Raw genomic sequence first — 27846 nt, 5'->3', positions numbered from 1 at the left:
CATTTGTTGTTTTGGTATACAAAAAAAAAGAAAGAAAATATTTAAACATGTTTAAAAAATAATATTAAGACAAACACATTTCTTTTGGACCAAATATGATTTATTAAATTAGTCATTTTAAAATAAAAAAGGTACAAATATATTAATTTAAACAACTCAAATTTAGTATTAAAAATCTTTTTTTTCTACAATTATGCCAATTTTGTAATTGTGGAGTGTAACAATTGAAATTGTAATTGAACTTCAATTAATTGCACAGCCCTACTAAGCAGTGAGTCGTTTTTGAGTCATATATCTATAAATCTATAAAAATAAATAATTGCCATCAAAATCTTGTTTTTGTCAGTCTTGTTTTTGTTATTTAATAGTTTGAGAAGTCACAAAAGCAATAATTATCAGCATCAAAGTCATTGTGCTGCTTGGCATCGCAAAAAGCGAATTTTCTCCACTTATTATCAGAAAACGGTGTTTTTGGTAAAATACCAAACAACAACAAAAGCCTAGTGCGTTTTCGGTCCATCCTAAAGTTTCACTCAAAAGCTTAGTAACCCTAATTTTTCATTGTGCGCCATCAAATTGTTGGGACACTCGGCCAACTTCTTATTCCTAAAGAATGCAAACGGTTAGAAATAAACTTTTATCTGGTCAAAGATTGGACAGACATATTTTTACATGGATTCCAAGTAAGCATAAAAAGTATGTTTGTGAAAGGACAAGTAGATGTTTGGTATTTTATATTTAATACAAAGTGAGTCCAGCTATTCTTATTTTTTCAGTTTGTCATGTTTTTTTGTTCATTCAAACTTCAACGGCCTACGGGACACAAATATTATCGCTAATTTAATTTTAGCCTAGCGACAAGTGACCTGTCAAGCAAGTGCCACAAATATTCCGATTCAGCCAATGGCGGCGTGGCATTTGCTACACGCCTATCTTGTGGAATCCTAAAGCCTCGAGGCTCAACGTACTGAGAATGAACTTTCACTATTGTCAAATACACATTTGCATTTTCATTGCATTTGCAATTTTCTATGAGGTTCGACCGACGAGGTTGCATTTCAATGATTTATAAAATGGCTTTTATATGCAAATTGCATAGAACTATTATAGAAGATTATAATGGTCCTTTTATCTCTGAAGTTTGTATGTACGAAGATGTATTTTAGGCAAAGAAAACCTTTAATAATATATTTACTCAAATATTAACCCATCAATAATAATTTAAATATTTATTGTTTATATTGTTATTATTGTTATTCAGTTACATGCAAAGTTCAACAGAGCAAACTGTCAACTTCTCCTTTGGCATTTTTATCAAATAAACGAATACTTTGTACAAGTCTTACCTTGAGATACAAGTGACTCAACTTTTGAGTTGTTTGAGATGCGAGCTGTGATTTGGCTGATTTATTTATATATTTTTTTTCTAATCCCGCTCTTGCATCCGACCTCATCCGAGTGCGTCTCATGACGAGTGAGTGTGTCACCGAAGATACTGGAAGCATCCGGAGGCCGCAAGGGGACGCCTGCGAGTGGATTCCCACGATGCAATAGTGATGTGAGGCTTCTTCTCTCTTTTATTAGCGCGGCCGAGCAGACGGCCGGCAGCCCGCAGCTCATTTCAATGACGGCGGCTAATTCAAGGTCGCCACCTCATTTTATTTGCATATCTGAAAACGCCGTCGTCGTCCGGCTTACAGATTGCCAAATGTTTCTCTTTTATCTCATGAATATAAAAAGGCTGCTGCTGCTGCTGCCGGTGCTTTAGCGGCTTTATTCTACTGCGACCTCAACAAGTTGGGAGACTATTTTAGGAATTGATATTTTTCATCTTTACATGGGGTGAATTATAAGTCATTCGTCTTTTTTACCTTTAAAAAAAAAAAAAAAAAAGCTCTGCAGAGATGTTGGATTTATGACCCGGGGGCTCGCCCAGCACACCCCCAGGGACTACTGGGAGGACATTAGTTTTTAGCTACTGCTCACTTTATTATCATCATCCCTCACATATGCCAATAATGTGAAAAAGTGTTAAAATCTATTTCTCAAAGCAGAGTTTCACCAGAAAAGAAGTGTGTTTCTAGCCTTTTCCGTACTTTTGTAATCAGCAGCAGTAAAACATGGGCTGGTTTCACCTAGGGTTGCAAAATTGCAAAATGTGAGGTTGAGAGAATGATGGAAGACTCAGAAAGTACAAATATAAATAAAAAACAAATATCAAAATTTATAGAAACATGGTCTACGTATATAGAATTTTTTAACCTAATTCTGGTTACTTAATTCTGTCTGTTAGCGAGAGCCACTACATCGTGATAACTTACATTGATGTTTCTGCATTTGGCAATTTATTATTATATTATATTATTAGTATGGGATTTTTTTTAATGGGCTTTAGGTGAACTGATGAATACACACACGCTCGCACGCACGCACGCACATACACATACTCACCCACATACAAAAAAAAAATATATACATATATATATATATATATATGTGTGTGTGTAAATGTGTATATATGTATATATATTTAAAAAAAAAAAAACATTTATTAAATTTTTTTTAATGTATTTGTTTTTTTTTAAAAAAAGGAGAGCAATGATGATGTCAAATCGAATGAACAATACTGAGCTCTCCTGAAAAAAAAAAAAAAAAGTACAAATATGTGAATGTTATTTATCATTTTTCCTAAAATATTGATAGATTTGATGGACGTGTTTGGACTGCTGTTCCAAAACTTTTTTTTTTCTAATCCCAGTTTGTTTATTTTCTTCAATGATACGAACAAAGATCCAACCTATGAAACTAAACAGTGTGTAATTTGCCATAAAACTAAGGCATAAAACTATAAAAATAACAAAAACGAAGGTAGCTCATCATAGTCCTCAGTGGCTCATTCAATGGATTGTCAGGAAACAGAAAATCCTAATAAAGATTTAACTCATGAAAGTTGTTTTTTTAACAGTTGATCACATTCATTCAGATTTCGTGGGCACTTGTTGCTAGGCAGTTAACGGAAAATCACTTTGCATGGGTGCATGTGCATAAAAAAAATAGCAGTCTAAGTGCAGTTAATAGCAGTTAGCACTTAGCTTTGCTGTTTACAGATCTTCAGGCAGCAGAAAGAAGTCCAAGAAGGTCCAAAAATCATCCGTCCACGATTTACATAACCTGTAAATAATCAATTTTTATGCAACATTGTTAATTAAATATGTCACATGTATTGTTTATTGAGTTCATTTCATTTTTCTTTCCTCACATTTCTGCAATCCAGCTCACCTTTGTGTCACCTTTTATGTTTTCCCCACTTCCTGTTACTTGCTTTTAACTTCCTGGAACGTTTTTATTAATTCCCCCCACACTGATTGTCCACGATGTAAATAATCTGTGAATAATCCATTTTTATTCAACATTGTTAAATATGTTACATGTATTGCTTATGGAGTTCCTTTCATCTTTCTTTCCTAACATTTATGGCTCATTTTTGTGTCTCCTTTTATATTTTCCCCACTTCCTGTTACTTGCTTTTAACTTCCTGGTACGTTTTGATTATTATTTTTTTTCCCTACTGATTGAAGATAATTCAAACAACTCATAAAGAATTGTGATATTACCTGTAAAGGACATTATTAGGGTGGATAAATATATATATACATAAATAATTACATATATATATATATACATTTTTTTAATTATTTTAAATCTCAACCTACTTTTCCATTCTCCTTCCCTACCCCCAAATCGATCAACCTCAACACAATATAATGAACCTGATTTGCCAATGAAACAAAAGGAGAAATACTTTGTCTGGTGACTTCCGACTAAGAGACATTTGAATGTAGTATTCAAGTGTTGTGCAGCCGTGTCTTCATATTATGTGCTGCTTTTTATTCAATAGTGTTGAAATATTCATGACGATATGCGGTCATAAAGGCGGTCTGGCTTGTACTTTTCATTCATTTTCCCATAAGAACGGAACATGTTAGCTTCATGTGACCACAACACACTTTTCCACTCACGCGTCGACTTGCAAGTCAAGTGTATGTTTGTTTAAGATAATTGTATTTTTTTTTTCACTATAGCATAGATTAGCACAGCATAGCATTTGATATAATTTGACAAGGTTTTCCAGTTTGTCTTGGAATTCCAATTTCCATTGTATGCTATGCTATGCTATGCTATGCTATGCTATGTTATCTGACTTCTGCGGTTGCAACGTTTTAAAAGGATATTAGTAAACGAATTATTAGCGAAAGAGTTACGATTAGGCAGTAATAACTTCCTGCTTCCTCGTCATTTCTGATTGTCAGCAGATATGCTCCAAAATGTGCTCCCCATTTTCATTTGGCCTCAGCCTCTGTGGCTGTGCACGTGTGGCGTTTATCTGCACGGCGCGACGCGTCCGACGACTAACTCCTCATTATCGCGGTGGCGCCGGTCTGAGCGCTCTTTGGGGGGGGAGGAGTTGGGCGGACGACAGATTTACTCGGCCGTAATCTCATCGCACGGCGATAAACTTAATTAAATTGATTGTTGTTATTATTACTATTATTAGTTCTGCTGCTTATCATCAGCTCCACCGTTACGCAAAGCAAGGACAAACTTTTTTTTTTCTCACGTATGGCCTGCAGTGCTGTAGCATAGCATAGGACAGTATAGCGTAGCATTTCATAGTAAAGTATTATATCACATCATAATCAGAGACGCATGATGGTGGTGGTAGTAGCTGGCTGGACCAATTTGTATTTATTATACCATTTATATTTATAGAATTCTGCTACTCGTCTATAAATCACTGAATGATTTGGCTCCTGAATACATGAAAGAAATGCTGATTGAATGTAAACCCAGCAGCACTCCTAGGTCTGCCGCCTCAGGCCAATCAATGGTGCCTAGATTTCAAAGCAAACAAGGTGAAGCAGCATTTAGCCGCTACGCTGCACACAAATGGAATAAGAGTTCTTTCAAGTTGACAAAAGTGGAATCAAGTCAATCACCTGCCCTGAATCCAAATGAGCGTGCATTTCACTTGCTGAAGACAAATCTGAAGGGAAAATGCCCCAAGCAACAAGCAGGAAGTGAAGACCGTTAGCGGTCGAGGCCTGGCAGCGCATCACCAGGGATGAAATCGAGCACCTGGTGACGAGCTGCATGCGCATACATCGGCGCTCTCTGGCGGAAGTTGTGGACTGCCAAGCATTTTAATTCCAGATGGTTGTTGGGGTAAAAAGTCTGACAAGCACTTCACTCGATTCTCCCTGGAGGATGAGGTGAAGAAGTCAGCGCATGATTCTCTCTGTCTCTCTGTTTGCCATTCAAAAGGGGGAGAGCCTGGATGCTAAAAACGAGTCAAGACGTTGCGCCACATTCTATGTTATGCTATACGATGCTATACAGCCGACCAACCATCCTTTGATAATTGCGGCGTATGTCTACATTTAATAATTGAAATATGTGCCAACGCAAATGAGCCGCGGGCCATGAATTAGACATTAAAGAAGAAGACGCTTCGCTATTTCCAGAGTGTCACAATCTTCAAACACAATCTGCACTTCTTCTGTATTGGAGGATTAATGCGTCTGACTGTTGTCATTGCTGAGAGACTTGCTGTTGCCTTGCTTGCCTCTAGATGACGCTGTTTCCTCACATTTGGATGGGAGCCTCAGAGACAATTTTGTTGCCATGGATTTGAATTTGTATAAACGCGACTTAATTTTAATGTCACATTAGAAGATTCTTAATTGGTGTCCAATTTATTTTTAAATATGTATAAGTCACATGAGAAGTTTCTTAATCGTCGTACACTTAAATAAATAAATAAATTACAAATAAAATTAAAAACACACACACACTAATGGTCCCCAAATTGGGTTGTGGTTACATTTTCAAAAATGTTGCACATTTGCTGGTGTTACTTATTATTTAGATTTTTTTTTTTTTAACTTAATGTGATTGTTCTATTTGTATTTTTAATTTGTATCAACACGACTATGAATGGGGTAAATGATATTGAAAATTAATCAATGGAATACTGAATCAATATATCATAAATATTAAATGTATAATAATAATAATAATTATTATTATTATTATATTTATACAACATGAATATGTATGACTATTATATGATAGACACACATATATGTATATCATAATAGTTTTAGACTTGCTTATAATAACTAAAAAATGAAAATAAAAAAGTAGTAGACATTTTTTTGTGATTATAAAGTCCGGCTTTTGTGTGGATAAAGTTGTATATTTTCAAGATTAAGTTGTAACATTATGATGTTAAAGTTAAAACTTGGAAAAAAATATTTAAAATTAAAATAATCGTGAGTTAACTATTGAAGTCATGCGATTAATTACGATTTAAAAAAAAGAATGGACCCCTAATTCCAATACTACCTCATATAGCGGAAATTAACCAGCTCAACTTTCCTCTTGAAAAAAACTTTCCAATGAAAGAAATGAGTTTCCACTCTGCAAAATGTTTGGTTCCTTCCTTCCAGTAAAGTGATTGAATGAGTCGTCCACTTTTTCCCCATCGTAAGTCCCACAAGCAAAATTCAGCAGTGTGCCAAGAACATTCTGTATCACAACCAAAACACCCCCCCCCCCCCCTCCATGTTACTTTTGGTTATGCTGACCTTGACCCAGTCACGTTATTTTTCCTTTTTTTCTGTTGATGCTGCACTAAACAAGCTGAAGTCGATAAGATTCGCGAGCGACCCCACACATTGTGCTATTGTTCATTCACTCACGCTGCGGCGATACCCGACGTTTACTCACATATTTGGACTTTTTGTGGAAGGCAAGCACTGACCTCGACACGACCTTGGATGTTGACAGCCACTGTTTACATGACGAGCTCCACTGGCCGCACTCTGTGAGTCATTTGACTCAATGTTGTTCTCAAATGAAAATGAAATCTAATGTCTATGTCAAATAGAATCAACGTTAGTCTGCACTGATTCGGTTAAGTTGGCTCTTTGAACCGATACAATGAATCATCTGAGTGTTTGTTTTTGGCGAACATTTCCAGTGATTCAGTCGGTCTTCAACCGTCATTGTTTCTTTTTTTTAACTGTTCTGTTTTTTTTTTATACACAAATCCAATTCTTGTGAATATCTGCCAAGACTGAGTCCTCTGCAACATAAAAAAAAGAGTGCAATTAATTCAATATTCAGTCAAAAATAAAGTATGACAACAATCCAATCAATTTAGCTATTACACTAATCTAACGGTCGGATTAATCGTGCGTCGATTGGTCATGTCTGGAGAGTGAGGCACGAGGATGATGTCAAGGAAAATTGACTGTTATGATCCCATCTCACATGCTACGTTAGCTTAGCATAAAAAAAGAGTGCAATTAATTCAATATTCAGTCAAAAATAAAGTATCACAACAATCCAATCAATTCAGCTGTGACACTGATCTAACAGTTGGATTAAGTGTGCGTCGATTGGTCATGTCTGGAGAGTGAGGCATGAGGATGATGTCATGGGAAATTGACTGTTATGTTCCCATCTCACATGCTACGTTAGCTTAGCAAGGAAGCTAACGCAATAACACACACATACTGTATCATTATAATGATGAGGTTCACAGTGCAATATATCGTTAAACGACCTTTAAAAAATTAAGAAACTTTTAAAGTGGAAATCAAGTATCACAACAATCCAATCAATTCAGCTGTGACACTTATCTAACGGTTGGATTAAACGTGCGTCGATTGGTCATGTCTGGAGATTGAGGCACGAGGATGATGTCATGGGAAATTGACTGTTGTGTTCCCATCTCACATGCTACGTTAGCTTAGCAAGGAAGCTAACGCAATAACACACATACTGTATCATTATAATGATACGATAGCTTATATAGCCTACTTTTTGGGGGGGTTCACAGTGCAATATATCGTTATACGACCTTTTAAAATTAAGAAACTTTTAAAGTGGAAATCAACCTTAAACATTTCTTGACAATAATATATGTTATATGCGACCTCACTGGTCTAAACATGACATTCTGATATATTACATTTGCGTGATAAGCGTTATGAAGCAAAATCCAGCCGTTTTTGTCCATCTCGGGGCGGCCATTTTGCCACTTGCTGTCTACTGAAGATAACATCAATGTGGCTCAGGGCCAATCACAACTCAGCTTCATAAAACAGTTGAGCCGTGATTGGTGGATTTTGCTTCTTAACTCATATTCCACACATACTTCTTCTTTGTTCGCTAAAGCAGGACTTGTTCGTCATTTACATTTTGTTAAAAAAAAAAAAAAAATCACAAATAGCTTTTTAATGTGGCGCACCTTTAGGGATGGACGCATCACAAATGAATGATACGGGTAAAACGGCGATATGGGCGTCTCGTCACGTGTTTGCCGTTAAAAGCCATTGCAATCAAATAACGCTTTTATGGGCAATAAGACAGCAGTCAAAACATCTTATATAAGATCCAGGAGGCATCCAACCAACGGGGGTGTCCTCCCGCAACGTTTTATTGTTTGCAGATCATCCCTGCCACGTGAACATGATAGGAGAAGATTACGCTTTACGATTTGATGAGTCTTGATGAGACATTGACTTTGCAAGCGTTAAAACGCAAACGCCACAAGCGGCCTGTAAATCCTGACGATGATTGTTTGGACTTGAACATTTTTCATGTGGTTTTAAAATCGAGTCTTATCTTCTTCTTATCTTATTTTAATATTGTGCAGGAGGGAATGCATACCAGTGTCATTTACTCAAAAATGTTCACCCCCCCCCCCATCATAAAATTGATTCTCTTAAAAGTGAACATAAAGCCTACATTACTCATGGAGAGGAATTGTTTGACATATTTATTTATTCATTCATTCATTTAAAAAAAAAAATAATAATTTAATATTTGTGTTTAATATATTTATTGATTTTCACACACACACAAAAATATACAAAAATGTGCACAAATTAAAACCCACTCAAACAAACAACATCCCCATTCACTGTCAAATTATTTTACATTTGTTATTTAAAAAAAAAAAAAAAAGCTAGCATGCCTCAGTGAGATCCACTTGGACTGATTCCCCAAAAATATATTAAGTTGCCATAATTATCTCCAAATGCAACCCAACCCCTTTTTCTTTTTTGTAAAAAAAATAAAATAAAAAATCCAATTTAATTCCCCGGTCAAAACACAAAAATTAAGTAGATGTAACGCTTAGCTATAATTTCACCAAAATTCACTTGATGTTTATTATTTATTAAAAAATAGTACCTTTGCTTGGGTGAAATGAATCAAAGTAGACATAAAATGACCTTTTTGCTTTTCAAATGGCAATTTTGAATGAAATCGAATGCATCAAACTCGTACAAAAATGTCAAAATATGAGTTATCAAAACAAACACTTAAATTCAAACTTAATGGAAATAAATTGGAAATTTAAATTGGACAAAATGTGTTTTGTAGAATTTTCAACTAAATCATAAAAAAAAATCACTTACACTAAACAAATATAGATGAAGCAATTTACCTCCCCAAAATGTTAATTATTTATTTAAGAAATGTTTTAGAAAATACCAAACTGCTTCAACCCAAACAGCTTCTGAGCTTGAATAAATAAATTTGATTAAGATTTCATTCACAAACAAAAATCACTTGCGTTAAACCTTCTAAATCTGAATGTTATTAAATGCACCCAAGATGCTAATTGCTACATGCATACAGAATTATTTGCACCATGACTCTCCTTTTTATTTCCTTTTTGGATTCTTTTTCAATCCCGGCGAAAAGACTCCAGCGAGTTGTGGCCTAATTATCGACTTGAATTGCGAAAATGTACCTAATGTTGTTATCATGTCATCTAATAACTTCTTGCAGTAATAAAAGACGCTGTTTACGTGGACTGGCGGCAATCAATAAAGTGGTGTCCTTGGACTCGTTAAGTCACGGGAACATTGCGATCGATGTGATTTGAATGCATTTTCCGTGCACCAGAAATGACATGCATTTCTCAACAACAAAAAAAAGAAAAAAAAGAAAAGAAAAAAAGACTGAGGAGAACATATGGAAACAACTAAATTGAAGCAAAACAAAGTCAACAAAAAAAAATCTTGCTATTTTCCTTTTCACGGGCTAGCAGTCGCTGCTCGCATCGGCAAAACCCCCTCGGACATGGACCACCTCTCGAAACAGGCTGAATCCACAAAGACTTAAAAATTGGACATATTCTGTAAATCGGGATTCTTAAGGTATTTTTATATGTGCGAATGTTTATTAAGGCACTAAAAGTGCACAATAAATCTTCCAAGAGGACAAAAAAAATTATCTGCAGATTGAAAAGTCCCTGGATGACACTCCACGAAGTTTCTGTTCAAAGGCACATCAGATATGAAAAGCAATCAAGCTGTTATCAATCGTGTGTGTGTGTTTGTGTGTGGGTGCTTATCGGGTCTGATAATCAAGCGGACCAAAGAATACCCCAAGTACCAGCATCTGCCACAACTTTATATTTATAAAACCTCCTAAATCACAATTTGGTAAATTTCATATTATATTATTATTATTATTATTATTTAATCTATACCTTTTGTTCAGTCCGCACGTGGGGGTGTCATTTTTGCAAATTAACTCATTCACTGCCAATGACGGTTATAAACGTCAAAAAACAATTTAAATTATTTCTAATAGTTTATCTTTTTTTTCCCCTACTTTTGTTAACAAGAGTATGAAAACCTCGATTTTTTTTTATTGTTCATTTAGAACAGATATAAAATTTGTGATTAATCGTGAGTTAACTATTAAAGTAAAAAATGACTTCACTATAACTCACGATAAATTTTACTTTTTGGTTACTTACTTATTTATTATACTTTTAACAAAAGTGGGAAAAAATGTTTAACTAATAGAAATAGTTCAAATGAATTTTTTGATGTTTATAGCCGTCAATAGCAGTGAATGAGTTAACGACCAATTTAAAGTGTTGAAAATGGCTTGCTGTTTTTGATGATGCAATGCTAATGGTTGGAAAAGGAAAAAAAAAATTGTTTTTTTGGGGGGGTCTCCTGAAAAGTGAGGTACAAAGTTTTGGCCCAACGCCAGCAAAACTTATACATAATATACATAATTTATGAGCTTAGCTATAGATATATACTGTATGTATTTACATACATATGGTTTGGGGCGTACCTCAGCTTTGTGCTCATGATCTTTGGTATTGTTATTTTATTATCATTTAAATAAAGAGAGTGAAAGTCAACCGTCCTTGAGACCTTTATGAGATCTTGCCGACTCTTTAGGTAGGAAAAAGCGGGACTGCAGTGACACGGAGCAACGAGACTAACGCTAACCTAAAGCAAGACGTTCTTCATCCGTTGCCTTTGTTGAGAGAATTGCTTGTTTTTTTTATGTCGTTGGATCCGAGAATAATTACGGTAGTTATTAGGGGGTGTGAAGTGCCGAGTACCTGGCGATTCGATTCGATACCGATTAATCCCGATACGAATCTAAAAATTGATTATTGCGATTTTTTTTTAAAACTCAAATTTAGAAAATACTAATCACTAAACTTGTACATGTACACTAAGATTTTTATGAAAATGCATTTATTTATCTGAAAATTCTGGCTTATAACTGAGCCACTGCATTTACCAAACAGTCCGTTTCATGTTTGAACAGCACTGAAATCAAATGTTAAGGCTTATATAACATTCTTCCATGCTTAATGTGTGAATCCTAACCCTAAGTAAGATGTTTTGTTGAATATTCCCATAAAAAATTGATGTTTAAAAATCGATTCGGCTGCATATCGAATCGATTCAAGAATTGCGCGCTGTAATATCGCGATATATTGGCGAATCGATTTTTTCTATCGATTTTTTTCTAACATCCCTAGTGGTTATCAATAGCTAATTTAGCATTTTTACGACGTTAGCAAAGACGTGGGAACACATTGTTTTGATAGCAGAGCAAATGCAGGCCCTAAATAAACAACAAAAGAGTAGACTTTACTTTAAAAAAAAGAAAAAAGAAGTTAATTTATCAACACACATTTTTGTCTTAAATACTGAAGAAAAACAGACATACATTCTACATTTAACATTCAGAGAATTTTTTCCCCCATCCATACAGAAAATACAAAAAGTCCCAAAGTGAGTGAGTGTAGCTAGCATTCGCAGGTTATTTAGACAAGTATTCACCAGGTCCAGTGTTTAAGACAGTTCATAGCAGCCCAACATTGAGATTACAGTGTGGAGGAGACAGTCCAGTCGGGGCAATCATTAACGTCAAGAGATGACGACGGTACATAATCGTACGCATTTCACGGGCGGCGCCGCTTTTAAAGATGAGTCCCTTCGATGACCTTCGGGTTGTCGTCCGTAATCGCGGCCGGGTTGTCGTACATCTCCAGGCTCTTCTTGCGCGTGGTTTGGTCCTGGCAGCAGTTGCAGCACTTGCAGATGCAGCAGCAGTAGCGGCCGCAGAAGCCCGTGCAGGAAGTCACCAGCTCGTCCCAGGGTGCGAGCGAGCGCATGGGCCGCGGCAGGAAGTTCCAGGTGCGCAAGAAACGCGGCAGGACGCGAGGGCAGCGCGACTGCAGGATGTTGACCAAGACGGCGAAGACGACGAGGACCACCACGGGCACGCCGACGCCCACCAGGACTTGCCAGCCGGCGAGCGACAGCCCGAATATGGTCAGGGGCAAAACCAGGAAGCACAGGATGAGGTAGAAGGCTGCGAACCAGCGGTACTGCGCGGTGCGGTTGCCTAAACCCCTGGCCAGCCTGATGGGGATCCGCGTGAACGGGATCGGGTACCACAAAAGGATGCCCATGATGTTGAAGAAGAAATGGCAGAGCGCGATCTAACGAGAAATGCAGACGATTAGATCTCAAAAGTGGCCGACACGACAAAGACGCCGTGGGACGTCTTCTCTCGTACCTGCAGTGAATTGGCCAGCTTGTCTCCTGGGCTCGCCATCGCCGCCAGGATGGCTGTGGTGGTCGTTCCGATGTTGGAGCCCAAAGTGAGCGGATAGGCCCGCTCAAGGCTGATGACACCGATACCTAGCGAGAGGAAGAATCGTTCACGATTTTGCCGATTTTCCAGAACTCGCGATCAGTGAAAATCGGCCAAATCTTCCCCCGACATAGACTCTGCATCATTCCAGACACGATCCCAAGATTTTTGGACTCCAAACCCCTTGAGGAGGAGAATCCGCATTTCCAAATATGAGACTGTGGTCCTCAACCAGAAAAAAGGGATGAGATCCTGAGTCAGCAGGGATTCAGACTCTGGACCAGGTTGGGTCGTGGTGAAGAAAATTCTCTTATTTCATTCCCGTCATCAACTCAAATCATGAGCTGTTGGTATTGCCTGAGAGACCGAGATCACGGATACAAAAATGCGAAACGAGTTTCGTCCGTAGAGTGTTTGGGATTTAGGGGGTCGTTCCTGGTACGTCCCACCAGGAGGTGAACCTGAGAAATGATGATTGGACCAAGTGGCCCGAGGAGAAATGCGGTTTTATCTAAGATTTCTTGTCAAGCATGTTCCTGTTCCTGCCCACCATGTCCTGAGTTTTTTTTTTTTTTTTTTTACCAAATGCTTGTCTTAGATATCCTTGCAAATTCTTAGTCATCCAGATCGCGGTAATCCACAAAAGCGGATCTGGCTTGTTGAAGACATGTCATCGGGTTCTTCGGTCCTCTAGTTTGAAAGAGGCATAAAAAGAAGCTGCCTATGTTCAAAAAAATCCAAAGAGTAGCTTTGAGCTGTTTTGCCACAAGACAGCATACAAAATATTGAATTTAAGAAACCTTTAAGATTTTATAGGTGAGTTCAACAAAAATTCATTTTTTTTTTTTTCCGGGAGAGCTCCATATTGTTCATTCGGTAATTTTACCAATTTGACATGACATCATCATTGCTCTCTCGCTCTTTTTTATTTTTATTATTATTATTTCTTTTTATTTTGTATGTGGGTGAGTATGTGCATGTGAGTGTGCACTCATTAGTTCACTTAAAACCTATTAAAAATCCCATACCGTTCCCCTAAACCGAATACTTCAGAATCCAGCTAGAGTCGAGAGGTTGTCAGGAGACCCGAGGAAGGATCAAAGAAAGGAAAGGAAAGTGAAATCCAGCACCAACAAAAAAAAGAAAATTCCTTTTTTTTTCTTTTGGGAGAGCTCCGTATTATTCATTCGGTAATTTTACCGATTTAACATGACATCCTCATTGTTTTCTCTTTTTTTTTTTTTTTTTTTTATTATCATTATTTTTTAAAATTTTGTATGTGGGTGAGTATGTGCATGTGAGTATGCACTCATTAGTTCACCTAAAACCTATTAAAAATCCCATACCGTTCCCCTAAACCGAATACTTCAGAATCCAGCTAGAGTCGTGAGGTTGTCAGGAGACCCGAGGAAGGATCAAAGAAAGGAAAGGAAAGTGAAATCCAGCACCGACAACAAAAAGAACATTCCTTTTTTTTTTCTTTTGGGAGAGCTCCGTTATTGTTCATTCGGTAATTTTACCGATTTGACATGACATCCTCATTGCTTTCTCTTTTTTTTATTTTTTTTATTATCATTATTTTTTTAAATTTTGTATGTGGGTGAGTAAGTGCATGTGAGTGTGCACTCATTAGTTCACCTAAAACCTATTAAAAATCCCATACCGTTCCCCTAAACCGAATACTTCAGAATCCAGCTAGAGTCGTGAGGTTGTCTGGAGACCCGAGGAAGGATCAAAGGAAGGAAAGTGAAATCCAGCACCGACATCAAAAAGAACATTCCAGTTGCCTTGATTCAACCGTTCTCTTCCATCTGAGGTAACGCTCATCTTCAAGAGGTTTGCGGGGAGAGCCGGCAACCGATCCCGGATGACTTTTGGACACAAAATGATGCGAGCCAAATCCCGCAATTCAACTCACCGACAAGAGGCGTAATCGCCGACGTGAAGACGGAGCTGCTCTGAACGATGAAGGTCATCCCGGCTCCCACCACGATTGCGATGTAACCGGTAACCCAGGTGAACGGGAAGGGGAAGTCTGCGGGGATCACAGAAAAAAAGATGACATACGATCGCCATGACGTAGACGCGGCGCGCACAAGTCGCGTCACGACAGGTTTTGTCCCTGAGCTTTCTTTTTCGCACCGTTCAGGAAAAGGGAAGCCTGAGGGTGAGTTTGTCAAGCGTCAGGTGTGGCTGTGCCTGCTTTGCTCATCAAGCAACACCACCAAAGTAGATGTGCTGACTATCAAACAGGCGCAATGTCAATGTGGCGAAAAGGAAGTCCACCGCAAACATTTTCTTGACAATATGTGACCTCACTAGTCTAAACATGACATTCTGATTAATACGACATTTGTGAAATATGAGTTATGAAGCAAAATCCAGCAGTTTTCATCCATGTCAGGGGGCGGCCATTTTGCCCCTTGCTGTCGACTGAAGATGACATCACAGCTGCTCGTGGCTCAGGCAACGACCAATCACAGCTCACCTGTTTTCTGAAGCTGCGCTGTGATTGGTTGTTGACCTGACACCTGAGCAACATTGATGTCATTCTCACTTGACAGCAATTGGCAAAATGGCCGCCCCTCAGATGGATAAAAATGCCTGGATGTTTCATAACTCATATTCCACAAATGACTAATAAAGTTACATATAACATATTATTGTCAAAAAAATCCAATTACAACGTGAAAACATATCATGACATGCCGTGTTAAATTCGCATTATAACAAGAAATATTTATCATTATATAACTTGCTCGGGTAAACTTGGATGCATTTTCACTTTCAATGTTGCTCAGGTCTTAAGCAACAACCAATCACAGTTCAGCTTCAGAAAACAGGTGAGCTGTGATTGGCCGTTGTTGGAATACCATATTTAGACCAGTGGGGCTGCATAGAACATATTCTTTAAATAAATTAACTCTTTGACTGCCAGACGTTTTCAGAAAAGGGATGCCGTGGGTGCCAGCCGATTTTAAGCATTTTGACTGATCTTTCAAGGTCCATAGAAAATTATGTGTTTGGACTATGGAAACACACATACTGCCAAAACAAGATTGGACTCTCATCTTCCATCAGAAAAAAAAAGTTTGTTTCTACCTTATTCCGTTTTTGAGTAATCAACAATAGAAAATGGTTAGTTTCACCTGTTTTGAAAAAAAAAACGTCTTTTAACGTCTTTGGCACTCCTCCATAAGATTTTACGAAACGTTATTTAACGTTTTTGGCAGTCAAAGAGTTAAACAAAAGCAAATATTGTCATTTAGCGCATTCATATGCAGAAAAATCATCAAACAACCAAAAATATTTTTTCCCAGAGCGGTTTGTTATTCAAAAACGCATCTTTTCACCTGTGTTGAGCACCTTCTTGATGACTAAAGCCACCTGGCCCTTCAGCATGGAGTTGAGCAGCTTGACGATGAGGATGAGGCAGCTGCACAGGATGAAGAGCGACAGAGCCAGCAGGATCAGGCCCACCGCCAGGTCGGGCAGGTTGGCGTTGACAAATATGTGGGAGCCTGCGAGCGCAGGTGGCAAAAGTGTTGACGCCGCGACACTTTCAAGGAAAAACTGGAAATATTTTTCCCGCTCGAAGAGAACAACATCAAAGTTGTTTGTTACATGTCACATGTTAAGAGCTGGATATCGTTGGTTCAACTTTTAGCGTATCAAAACAATGTGATCCCGATGCTTTGCTAACGTTCGGAACTGACTGGCAAACAAAAAAAGAAGCTAAATTAGCTAACGCTAACAACTTTCCTTGTATGAGTTCGTCCAGATGACGAAATCGGGAATTTTTGACCGTCACGGACCCAACTTCGCAAATCATTCTTGGAGCTGGCATGAAACACTTCTCTTAACTCATTCACTGCCATTGACGGCTATAGACGTCAAAAATTCATTTGAATTATTTCTATTATTATTATATATTTTTTTCCCACTTTTGCTAACAAGAGTATGAAAACCTAGAATTTTTTTGGGGGGAAATTTTGAACCAATTAATCGTTGGTTATTTAGTAAAAATAAATAAATAAATAAATAAGTGGCATTTAATCGTAATTAATCGCATGATTATTTTATATCTGTTATAAATGTACAATTAAAAAAAATCGAGGTTTTCATAAAAAATTTAATGAAATGAAAAAAAAGGAATTTTTGACGTCTATAGTCGTCAATGGCAGTGAATGAGTTAAATCATGTGTATTTGTAATCTGTTACTCCTCGGGATCTGTTTGTCGTTCCTCCATGTCGCTGTTGTCATTGTTATCTGGTGAAGTTGACCTCTCTCACTATTTACGTCGTCTTTATATCGTCAGTTGCCGTCATCCAAACCGGTGGTCTACAAAAAACAATCATTGACTTTCAATTCCAGACTGGCTTGTGTTTAGCCGGCCACTCCGATTAGCATGAATAGCCTCATTGAGCAGGTAGAAGGTATTTGCAGAGTCAGCAACCAAGACCAGTCAAAGGCGGTCCTTGTCCGAGCGGGTCTCCGCGGGGTCGGGGGGGAGGAGGCTCGTTGCCTCCAATTACACTTCAGGTGTTCGCCAAAAGACAGGGAGGCGGGGCTTACATTTCTCTTGGTAGTCCGTCCAAGTGGTGTTCATCTCAGCCAACGTTAGGTTGCCTTCCTCCCAGCAGGTGGCGCCGGCGGGGCAGCTGGTCACTGTCTCGTTCCAGAAAGTCTTCATTTTTCCCCAAGAGAGATGCAAATTATTTTCAGCAGACGTTGCACATCACTGCATTCCTCTTTGTGAAAGATAGCAAGCCATCGGAATGCGTGCGCTTTGTTTTCTAATGTTCGTATCAAGGACGTTGGAGGGTTAGAATGTATGCTGGATGTTTTTAAGTCGCGCTACAATGTGCGGCCCAGCATAACAAAATGAATCGGAAGTCCCAAGGGAAGATTACAAGAGTCAATATTGGTTCAGTGGGTCAAACTTTTACTTCTTGGGACTCACAAACATACGGTACGGTCCAGTTTAAAGCGGGCAATTCCGTTTTTGCCAAATTCATACTCGTTTCACATCTACATCATTATGAGCTCAGATTAGGCTAGAAATCCACAGAATTTCCCATAAATAAACTTTAGCATAGCAACAGTTGCTATGCTAGAGTTTGGGACCCCAAAATGCTGGCCTCTGATTGGTCTATTGCCGTTCATTTGAGTAGCGTAAAAGGGCATATGTCATATCTACCTATTCGTATCCATGGAAATAATGTAATGAGCAATAATGATGTAGTTATGCTTGATATGTCAAATTAGAAACTGTGATCCTTTTCGTTTTGATTATTTCAAAGCCTTATTTCTGTAGTGGGGTTTCCATCCACCCATATTATAGTAGAATTTTCAAGATTTTTATTTTATTTTTTTAACTCTTTGACTGCCAAAAACGTTAACTAACGTTTAGTAAAATCCTATGGAGGAGTGCCAAAGACGTTAAAAGACGTTAAAAGACGTTTTTTTTTCAAAACAGAGGTGAAACTAACCATTTTCTATTGTTGATTACTGAAAAACGGAGTAAGGTAGAAACAAACTTTTTTTTCTGATGAAAGATGAGAGTCCAATCTTTCATTTGGTAGTATGTGTGTTTCCATAGTCCAAACACATAATTTTCTGTGGACCTTGAAAGATCAGTCAAAAATGCTTAAATCGGCTGGCACCCACGGCATCCCTTTTCTGAAAACGTCTGGCAGTCAAAGAGTTAAAAAGTAGAATTTTCAAAAAATGCGAAAATCAAACTGAATGGAAACGCTATAAATTCGAAAAAGGGCCTACAATTCGCAAAAAAAAGTTTTGCCGCTTGGAGGGGGTGGATTTTGAAGTGTATCGAAAAAAAGGAAAATGCCAATAAATGCTGACAAGACCGGATATTACGTCACACGTACGTTTGTAGTCCCAATGCAATGGCGGACGATAAAGTAAGGTATGTTTGGGGGTGCGACGAAAATGAAATATTTTTGGAATTCATTAAAGAAGCAAATATTAGATGGAAAACAGCAAAGAAACGCTACGGTTTAGCAAGAATTACAAAACTCATACTTCGCTTCCTGTTGTTCTTCTTCTTTTAAAGTACTGGTGGATCACATGTCTATGGTGTATAGCGCCACCTACAGCAGCGGAGTCCCCTCTCAATATTTTCAATAAAAGAACAACAACCGTTTTTTTTGCGCATTTTCATTAAATTCGCTTAAAAAATTCTAAACAATTGGATGGAAACTTGACTTGTGACTCATATTGCTACGCCGGGTTACATATACGTATATTATATTACCCAACGCAGCTGTTATTTGTAACAAATACGATTAGCGGGAAAATGACGGCGTCGGCTATTTCCGATCGTGTGATCAGATCGCTAGTTACACTTAGCATAACCAACCGGTTTATTTCTTTGCATTATAAGTCAAGGTACCGCTTGTGCAGTGGAGCCCTCCATTCGGAATCCATGCATGTTTTCTTACCGTGTTCACTTTCTTCTTGCACCAGATTTTAATCAGACTCTTGTTTCCGGCACCTCCGGTGGCGATATCGCTGATGACCGATTTATCCAACTAAGGAAGAGATAGCAGCGTTGGAGGAACAGATCAAAACATTCCCAAAGTAATTACTTGGGGCCTCGTCGTACAAAGAAGCCGGGTCCTCAGGTTTGAGAAAACTTCAGATATATATATATATATATATATATATATATATATATATATATATATATATATAAAAAAAAGTCTAACTATCCCAATCTTCACTGTTTACTAATGACAGTTTAGAATATAAACGGTTCTTGAACGTGAATAAGACTTGGTCCTCTCGCTCATCTCCCTGCATACTCCTCAGCATGGTCTAGTTGAGTAACTTCCCGCAAGTTCAACACATGTCGGATGCCCCTCGTGGCTCAACAAACAAAAAATGGCGTCGCATGTTTTTCTTGAAATTGGCAATTCTCGTTACCAACTTTTCATGACTGGCACGAGTTGGAACTGGTTTTCCTTCCGCTTGATGTCACGTCAGAATTCCGATTTGCCAAAAGCTTTCAGAGATGGAAAGTAACGAAGTATACTGTACTTCAGTATTTTTTTTCAGTACTTGGTACTTTCCTGAGTATTTATTTTTTAGACTATTTTTTCACCGGAAACATCCGGTAAAAATACTTTTTACTTCTACTCGTCAAGTACATTTCCGAGCCTGTACTTTTTAAATTTTATTTGAGTGAGTACTTTTACCAAAGTTGTATTTTACACAAGTAATTATACTTTTACTCAAGTAGAGAATGTCACTACTTTTCCCATCTCTGAAAGCTTTCATGAGTCTGAACCACATAAGCGCCCAGGATAATGACATGGCAAAAAAGGTGGTGTCTGCGCTAATATTCAACTTTGGTGGCCAAGTAGAGGCAGGGATGTGATTTGACCAAAGTGAAATTATCTGAAAATTTAGCCGGGGGTCTGGGGGCCGCTGGCACCCAGCTAGGTCCAGGGCAGTGGGCGGAGCTCATGGGTTTTCCGTGTTTTTAAGTACTTTCAATGCACTCACATGACAAAGAAATAGACAAAACAACAGCATAAATTTTCAATGGATATTGAACTATCCCATATAAAATGGCAGTTTTAGTCAACTCAAAATCAGTCACATTCAAAAACATTGGACTGCCTTTGCTTTTAAAAACTATCACTGAGAATATCATCATATCTAACTAATGTGATTACTAAGTTAACACATAAATAATGTTGAAGAGTTCAAATTTCATGAACAAATAATTGTATCATGACCAAATGAAAAGTAACTCATATTAGAGCATACCACAAATGTCTTTGTTATAGCAGAAGATGTTATCTGTCGGAGTCATGTGCATACACAATGAACTACTACTACTACAAAAAAATATATATATAAAAAAAAAAATCGGATTTTTTTTTTGGGGGGGGGGAGATAAAAAAAAAAGCGGAATTCCGCGAATTAGCGGAAAAATCACATCCCTGTAGAGGGCCACAGAACGTTGTCAAGCGGGCCACAAATGGCCCCCGGACCCTCAGTTTGAGACCCCTGGTCTAAATGGTCACCTGAAATAACAGCCTTCGGACTGTCAATCCAAACTGAGCACTGTTGATAATTCATTCAGCCATTGCATATAAACAGGTGTTCAAAAGCGGTTGCTTTAAAAAAAAAAAAATAAGAGGTATAATTAAATATAATGAAAGCCAAATTCCTTCTACTCATCTTTTTTTAATTTGCAAGCTTGTCAAGGAGAGTCCCTTTGATTTCTCTACCTGGATAATTGAGTCCGTGAGCGGTTTGGTGATGGTCTTCAGCAGATCGGGCGCATCCTCCCCCGACTGGATGTGGAAAGACTGGATGATGAGTAGGGTGAGCTTTTCCAGGACCCCCGTGGCCACCTCCAGGGGCAGCAGCACCAGCACGGAAAGCCAGTTGAAAAAGTCGTGCACGGTGGCGCCGGCAAAGGCCCTGGACGGCGGAGACGCGCCGTGACGTTCTTCAACGTACGTGCCAAACAACAAAAAAAAAAAGGCTATTTCGTTTACCTGCGGAACTCGTTGCGGTTGCCTGCTTGCATCATGGCCACGATGGTGTTAGTGACCGACGTTCCGATGTTGGCACCCATGATGATGGGCACTGCGGACTTGACATCAAGCACTGCAAAAAAAAAAAAAAAAAAAAGGTGCTTTTGTTGAAAACATTTGACTACCAGAATAAGCTTGAAGCAAACTTTTTTTTTTTTCGTGAAAGAAGAGAGCCTATTCTTTGTTTTGGTCTGCTAGGGGTGTCAAAATTGGTGCATTAACTCATTCACTGCCATTGACGTCTATAGACGTCAAAAATTCATTTGAACTATTTCCATTAGTTTCACTTTCGGGCCCCCTCCCCCCCACACTTTTGTTAACAAGAGTATGAAAACCTATATCAAAAATATATATATTGTACATTTAGAACAGATATAAAAATTGTGATTACTTGTGAGTTAACAATTGGAAAAAAATGATTATTAAAAATTAGAGGTGTCAGACGATTACATTTTTTTATTTTAATTAATTGCATGATTTCATTAGTTAACGTACAATTAATCACAAATTTTATATCTGTTCTAAATGTACAATAAAAAAAAATTCTAGGTTTTTATACTCTTGTGAACAAATGTGGAAAAAATGTAAAACTAATAGAAATAGTTCAAATGAATTTTTGACGTCTATAGCCGTCAATGGCAGTGAATGAGTTAATTTTGAGTTAATTTTAAGTCCCTCTAATGCCACTACTAGTTTTAACGCGCGGATTAATGCATGGGGAAATTCCAGTGGCAAGGCAGCAGACACGTCCCATCAAAATTGAGCAGTAATAAATGTAATAATAAAGACATTTGTGGAGACTGCGGTCAAGTTGTATTTTACAATTTTAAAAATGTGCAGAATTTCACAAGTTACTTCATGTTATAGATTAAATAGCTCTTAACTCATTCACTGCCATTGACGGCTATAGACGTCAAAAATTCATTTGAACTATTTCTAGTTTAACATCTTTTCCCACTTTTGTTAACAAAAGTATGAAAACCTATATTTTGTTGTTGTATTAGAACAGATATAAAATTTGTGATTAATCGTGAGTGAACTAGTAAAGTCATGCACTTAACTACGATTAAAAATTGTAATCGCCTGGCGCCCCTAATTTTTTAATAATCTTTAAAAAAAAAAAAAAACATAAAAAAAAATGTATATATTTTTTTATTTTTCTTAAAAGAAAACATTATTAAAATTTAGGGGCATCAGGCAATTCAAATTTGTAATCGTAATTAATTGCATAACTTAACTCACGATTAATCACAAATTTTATATCTGTTCTAAATGTAAAAAAAAAAAAATCTTGGTTTTCATACTCGTTAACAAAAACATCATGGAAATCATCCCAACTTATTTCAAGTTCTTACAATTTGAGGACACCATGCTGACCACGATGGATGACGACGTGCTGGAGCTTTGCACCAACACGGTGACCATGACCCCGATCACCAGACCGGCCACCGGGTTGGCCAGGATCACGTTGTCCTTAAAGATGTCTCCGGCGGCTTTGCCTGCGCACAAAACATCAAAGATGATCCCGGGCGTCTCACTGCCGGAAAAGTGTCCAAATCTTCCAACGTCCGTCTCACCTCCGACCAGCTGGAAAGCCGAACTGAGCACGTCCAGCGAGCAGATGAACAAGTAGAGGAGTCCGAGTAGCAACGCCAGCTTTATGATGGAGGTCAACACGCGCATGATCTTGCCCTTGGTGTCCAGATCTGAAAGGATCGCACCGTGGTGAGGATCAAAGATGCACCACTTGCGATATGAACGGGCGGAACAGTTCTACCAGCTTGGGGCCGGTGATATAACGCTTCACTTTCATCATTACTGTTAAGGATGATGTGGTTTCTTGTTGGTAAACGCCAGAAAGGTCAACTTTGGAATTGTAAAACTGATTTTGGTGTGTTTTGGTGGTCCACAAGAGGAAGGATGACTGGACTGGCCATCTGGCATACCGGACTGGCCATCTGGCATACCGGACAAATACCTGGTGGGCCAGTGTCCTTTGGGGTTGATGTGGTGCTATTCAATTATGAATTGACTCCATTTGACCCCGAGAGGCCGGCCCACAATTTAGAAGGAGCAGCCCATTCATCCATTTATATTATAGAGATCAAACGGAACCAATAAACATTAGTGGTAGAGCTACGTGGTCAGGAATCGGGCCAGTCCCGCCCTGATCGGATCAGTTGCATGTAGGTAAGTATCCAGCTTTGAAAACTCTTTTCATCCAAATCTCCACAGGGATGACTTGAGATTTTTCTGTGGGTCTTCTCATGACAGACACGCCAACAAATTTTAGGGTAAGAGACATCCCGAGACTTTTTTTTTTTTTTTTGTAGTTATGGCCATGAGAGACAGTCCTGCCAAATTCCATAATGCTGAATGAAAGAAACCAGCTTTGGGAAATGGCATTAAAAAATTGTGAAGTGATTAAATAGCATTTGGTTACAATTTGGTAGCAATTGGACAAAACATCTACAGGTCACCAAAATTACCACTTCAAAACAAAATGGCAGATTTCTTTTGCATTTTGCATCATGAGTTCTGGAGAATTTGAAGACGATGAAATTAGCTTTGAGGGCTACTTTCTAAATTTTGTGTGGTGCTGCAGACTCATGCGACAATTTGGATTTTAAGAGGACCTAGACCGAAGCTCTGTGGCGCACCACAGGAATCTGACATTTAAATCCAAATAACAGACTTCATGTGCATTTTAAAGCATGGGTTCTTGAGACTTTTTTGTGACTCTTCTCTTGACAGACCTGCCTACCAAATTTCATGCAATTTAAAGAAAATGTCTTCAGGGGCTGAATTTCTGAAGAAAAAAAATTCAGAAGAACGCAAATACAATTTTGACAAAAGCAGACCAGGACCTTTCTCAGCCCAAACAATCTCACCTGACCACCGGACACCCACATTCTTGAGCTCCGGCAGGTCCCACGGGTCCTCTTCAGGCGCGTCATCGTTCACCAGGTCCACGGTGGAGTGGGCCGACAGCATGGCTTTGTCCTTCCCGCCCTTATCTTTGTCTTCTGCAAGGGAAGTGTGGAGGAGCCATTATAGAGAGGAAACAACATGGAGGCTCCACGTGTGGAGTGGAGTGCGACATACCAAAGCTGGGGGACGACTCAGCCCCCACTTGTGGCCTCGGCCCCATGACTGGATCTAGAGAAAGAAATCACCGTTTAGTCCGTTGCGTGTAACAGAATTCCCCGAACAGCAGACAGTCTGTAAGCCATTTTTGTTACTGTATCCAAAAAAACGACAGCTGTAATTATATGGCTTCCAGAGGGAAGGGGGGGGGGGGTCGGAGGTCGGGTGGGGGTGGGGTATTGTGGGGGTAATCCAAACCATAAAGCAGGCGGGACGCTGACTGTGTGCAAGGGAATGCAAGGGTGTCATTTTTCCTGCCATGTTGCTTTGTAACCAATTCAAGAAGACTTTTTTTTTTTCGTTTTTGGAGATTTGATCAGAACTGCAAAAGAGGCACATCGTTGCTTGTGTGAGGGAATTTCGGATAGACAAGATCATTGTTACTATCCTACAAGCTAACCAGGCAATTTTATGCCTTTGCCTCAAAGCAATCAAAGAGGCAAATTACTACTGGTGTGTATGAGAATGTCAGAAGTTGCTGACACTTAGTTCCTTTGAAGGTTTTTTTTTTTTTAAACCTCACATGAGCTTAAATAATCACGACAAATGCGTATTTTCTCCATTTTCTGATTACTTATGTCCAAAAATAAATTCATCATTTACGATTTTGTTTTTGATTTCTAATGATAAAAAGTAGAGATTCGCGGATAGAAGTCGCACGTGCCTCGGAGGGAATTGGACTTGACGAAAAAAGTTTCTTCATGAAGTGTTTGGCCACAATTCAAATCTGCAGAGAATTGCAAACACAATTTCAAAAAGATCCTATTGCCTCCAATTCGGCCTTTTTTCCCGGCCCTTGCAAATCAAGCACAATCCGACAACATTTCCCCGCCGTTTCCGGTGAGACTCACCTGAGTGGGATTATTTCCTGGGCTGCCGTGCCGTTCCCTGTTTTCTTCTTATCAGCAGACCCGAGGGAGGTCACGCCACCGAAAGCCGAGTTCCGAAAGCCGAAAGGGGACGGGACGCTGCACCTGGGGCACCTGTTGCTGCGGGTAGGCCGGCCCGGCATGCTGCTCTTATAGGTCTGCCACATGTGCACACACACACGCGCGCACACACAGACTGGGTGCAAAGGTCGGCTACACACGTATGCTCATCTCTCTCACACCCTCCCTCTCTTTCTATTACTCCCTCTCCGTCTTTTTCTGTTCCTCCCCCTCCTCTCTCTTTCCGTTACTCCCTCTCAAGCTTTCTCTCTCACTCCCTTCGTCTCTTTCTCTCTCTCTCGCTCTTTCTGTTACTCCCGCCCAGTCTTTCTCTTACTGCCCCCCTCTCTCTCTCTCTCTCTCTCTCACTCACAGTGTCTCTTTTTTTCTCTCTCCCTCTTTCTTTCTGTTACTCCCTCTCAGTCTCGCTCACTCGCTGTTTCTCCCCCTTGCTCTTTCTCTCTCACTCACGCTGTCTCTTTTTCTGTTTCTCTCTCTTTCTGTTACTCCCCCCCCAACCTTCTCTCTCTGTTTCTCCCCTTCGGTCTCTCCCTCTCTCTCTTTTTTTTCTTCTTCCTGTTACTCCCTCTCTGTCTGTGCCCCACCCCCATCTCTCCCACACTGCCTGCAGACAAGTCAGGCAAGTGAACCACTACGTCATCAGCAACTTTGGTTAATTCATTCGACATTTATTAAATCAATTATAAAAAAATATATATTAAAAAATAAATAATAATGAATGAATAATAATAAATAAATAATGAGTTTTTTTTGTTTGTTTTTTTACATCATCTACCTGGCCCATCTGTCAATTTTAAAAATTAAATGTGACCCCCTGAGCACAAATGTTTTGAGATATGAGTGTTTTGAGTTACAAGCATAAATTATGAAAATAATTAAAATTTTTTTTTTTTTTCCAAAGTTAAGGTACCGCTCTATTTCATACCCAAATTAAATCAATTTCAGATATTCACTTTCACACACACACAGCCATGGCCTTGCACATTTATTACTCATTAGAAGTGCATTTACGGGGCCTTGATAGGCACAGCAACAACATTGCCCGTTGCGTCTGCCATAAATGGCGTGAAAAAGAGTTAATGTTTCACAGGGAGGTTACTCTGTTCGGTTTGGAAAAAAAAGAGAAAAAAAAGATGGCTCTAATCCTTCACTTATAAAAAAAAATAAAAAAAGCAGGGTTCAACGGGTTGATTATGTTATGACGTGTTTTACAACGTAGTGGTGGCAGTTTGGCTATGGAAAATGTGACAATTAATGTTCTTACCAGAACAACCTTTAGACCTGTAAAGTCTCGCTGCAACATGAGAAGAGAGGCAATACGTTGCATCATCCAAGAATTAGCATGTACCCGACCATTGGGCAGTGCCAACGCAAACCGGGACAATTGGGATCAATAAGAACAACAATTTCATATATATATCTGGGGTGACAAAATTAGTGCGTTCATTTTGAGTTAATTTAAAGCTCCTTTAACACCACTCATTTTTTTTAAATGCACGATTAATGGCCGCCCTTACTTGGAAAGCATATACTGGGGGGGAATTCCAGTCGCAAGGCAGCAGACACGTCCACGTCAAAATTTAGCAGTAATAAATGTAGAAATAATGCATATATTTGTGGGGACTGGGTTCAAGTTGTATATTACAATTTTAAAAATGTGCAGAACTTCACAAGTTATATGTTATAAAGATTAGACAGCTCTTTATATGAAAAAAAATATGCTGTCACCAATGGCTTAAAAATGCAACTAAGCCATCTAGTGGCAGAAAAATGACCTCAACACAAATCACACTTGTTTTTTACAGTACAGTACATATTTTTAATTTTACTCAATGTTATGAATTATGAAATTACTGTAGCAATGACTAAAGATGCAGCCATATTTCTATTACTTTTTTCCACTTTCATAAGAGTATGAAAACTTTAAATATATATATATACACATATATACATACACATATATACATACATATATACATATACATATACACACATATATATACACACACATATATATATATATACGTATATATACGTATATATATATACGTATATATATACGTATATATATATACGTATATATATATACGTATATATATATACGTATATATACGTATATATATATATATATATATACGTATATATATATATATATCATGTATATATA

The 27846-nt window shown here is 38.4% G+C and overlaps 1 protein-coding gene across 1 annotated transcript; it reads right to left on the bottom strand.

Moving 5' to 3' along the window:
• Positions 1-11972: 11972 nt before the first annotated feature.
• On the bottom strand, positions 11973-27648 carry slc34a2b (solute carrier family 34 member 2b). Its single transcript, XM_077583668.1, has 13 exons — positions 25581-27648; positions 24688-24741; positions 24474-24608; positions 23160-23288; positions 22938-23081; positions 21544-21655; positions 21271-21466; positions 19471-19560; positions 17582-17693; positions 16359-16526; positions 14924-15040; positions 12928-13052; positions 11973-12850 (listed from the first exon to the last, which is right to left on the bottom strand). The coding sequence occupies exons 2-13, from the start codon at positions 24731-24733 to the stop codon at positions 12326-12328; spliced, it is 1899 nt and encodes a 632-aa protein (XP_077439794.1). The 5' UTR covers positions 24734-24741; positions 25581-27648; the 3' UTR covers positions 11973-12325.
• Positions 27649-27846: the final 198 nt, after the last annotated feature.

The sequence above is a fragment of the Vanacampus margaritifer genome, chromosome 13 (genome assembly GCF_051991255.1).
Source record: "Vanacampus margaritifer isolate UIUO_Vmar chromosome 13, RoL_Vmar_1.0, whole genome shotgun sequence".
Lineage (NCBI taxonomy): Eukaryota > Metazoa > Chordata > Actinopteri > Syngnathiformes > Syngnathidae > Vanacampus > Vanacampus margaritifer.
Note: the sequence above shows the minus strand (reverse complement) of the source record. Positions and strands in the feature narration are given on the sequence as shown.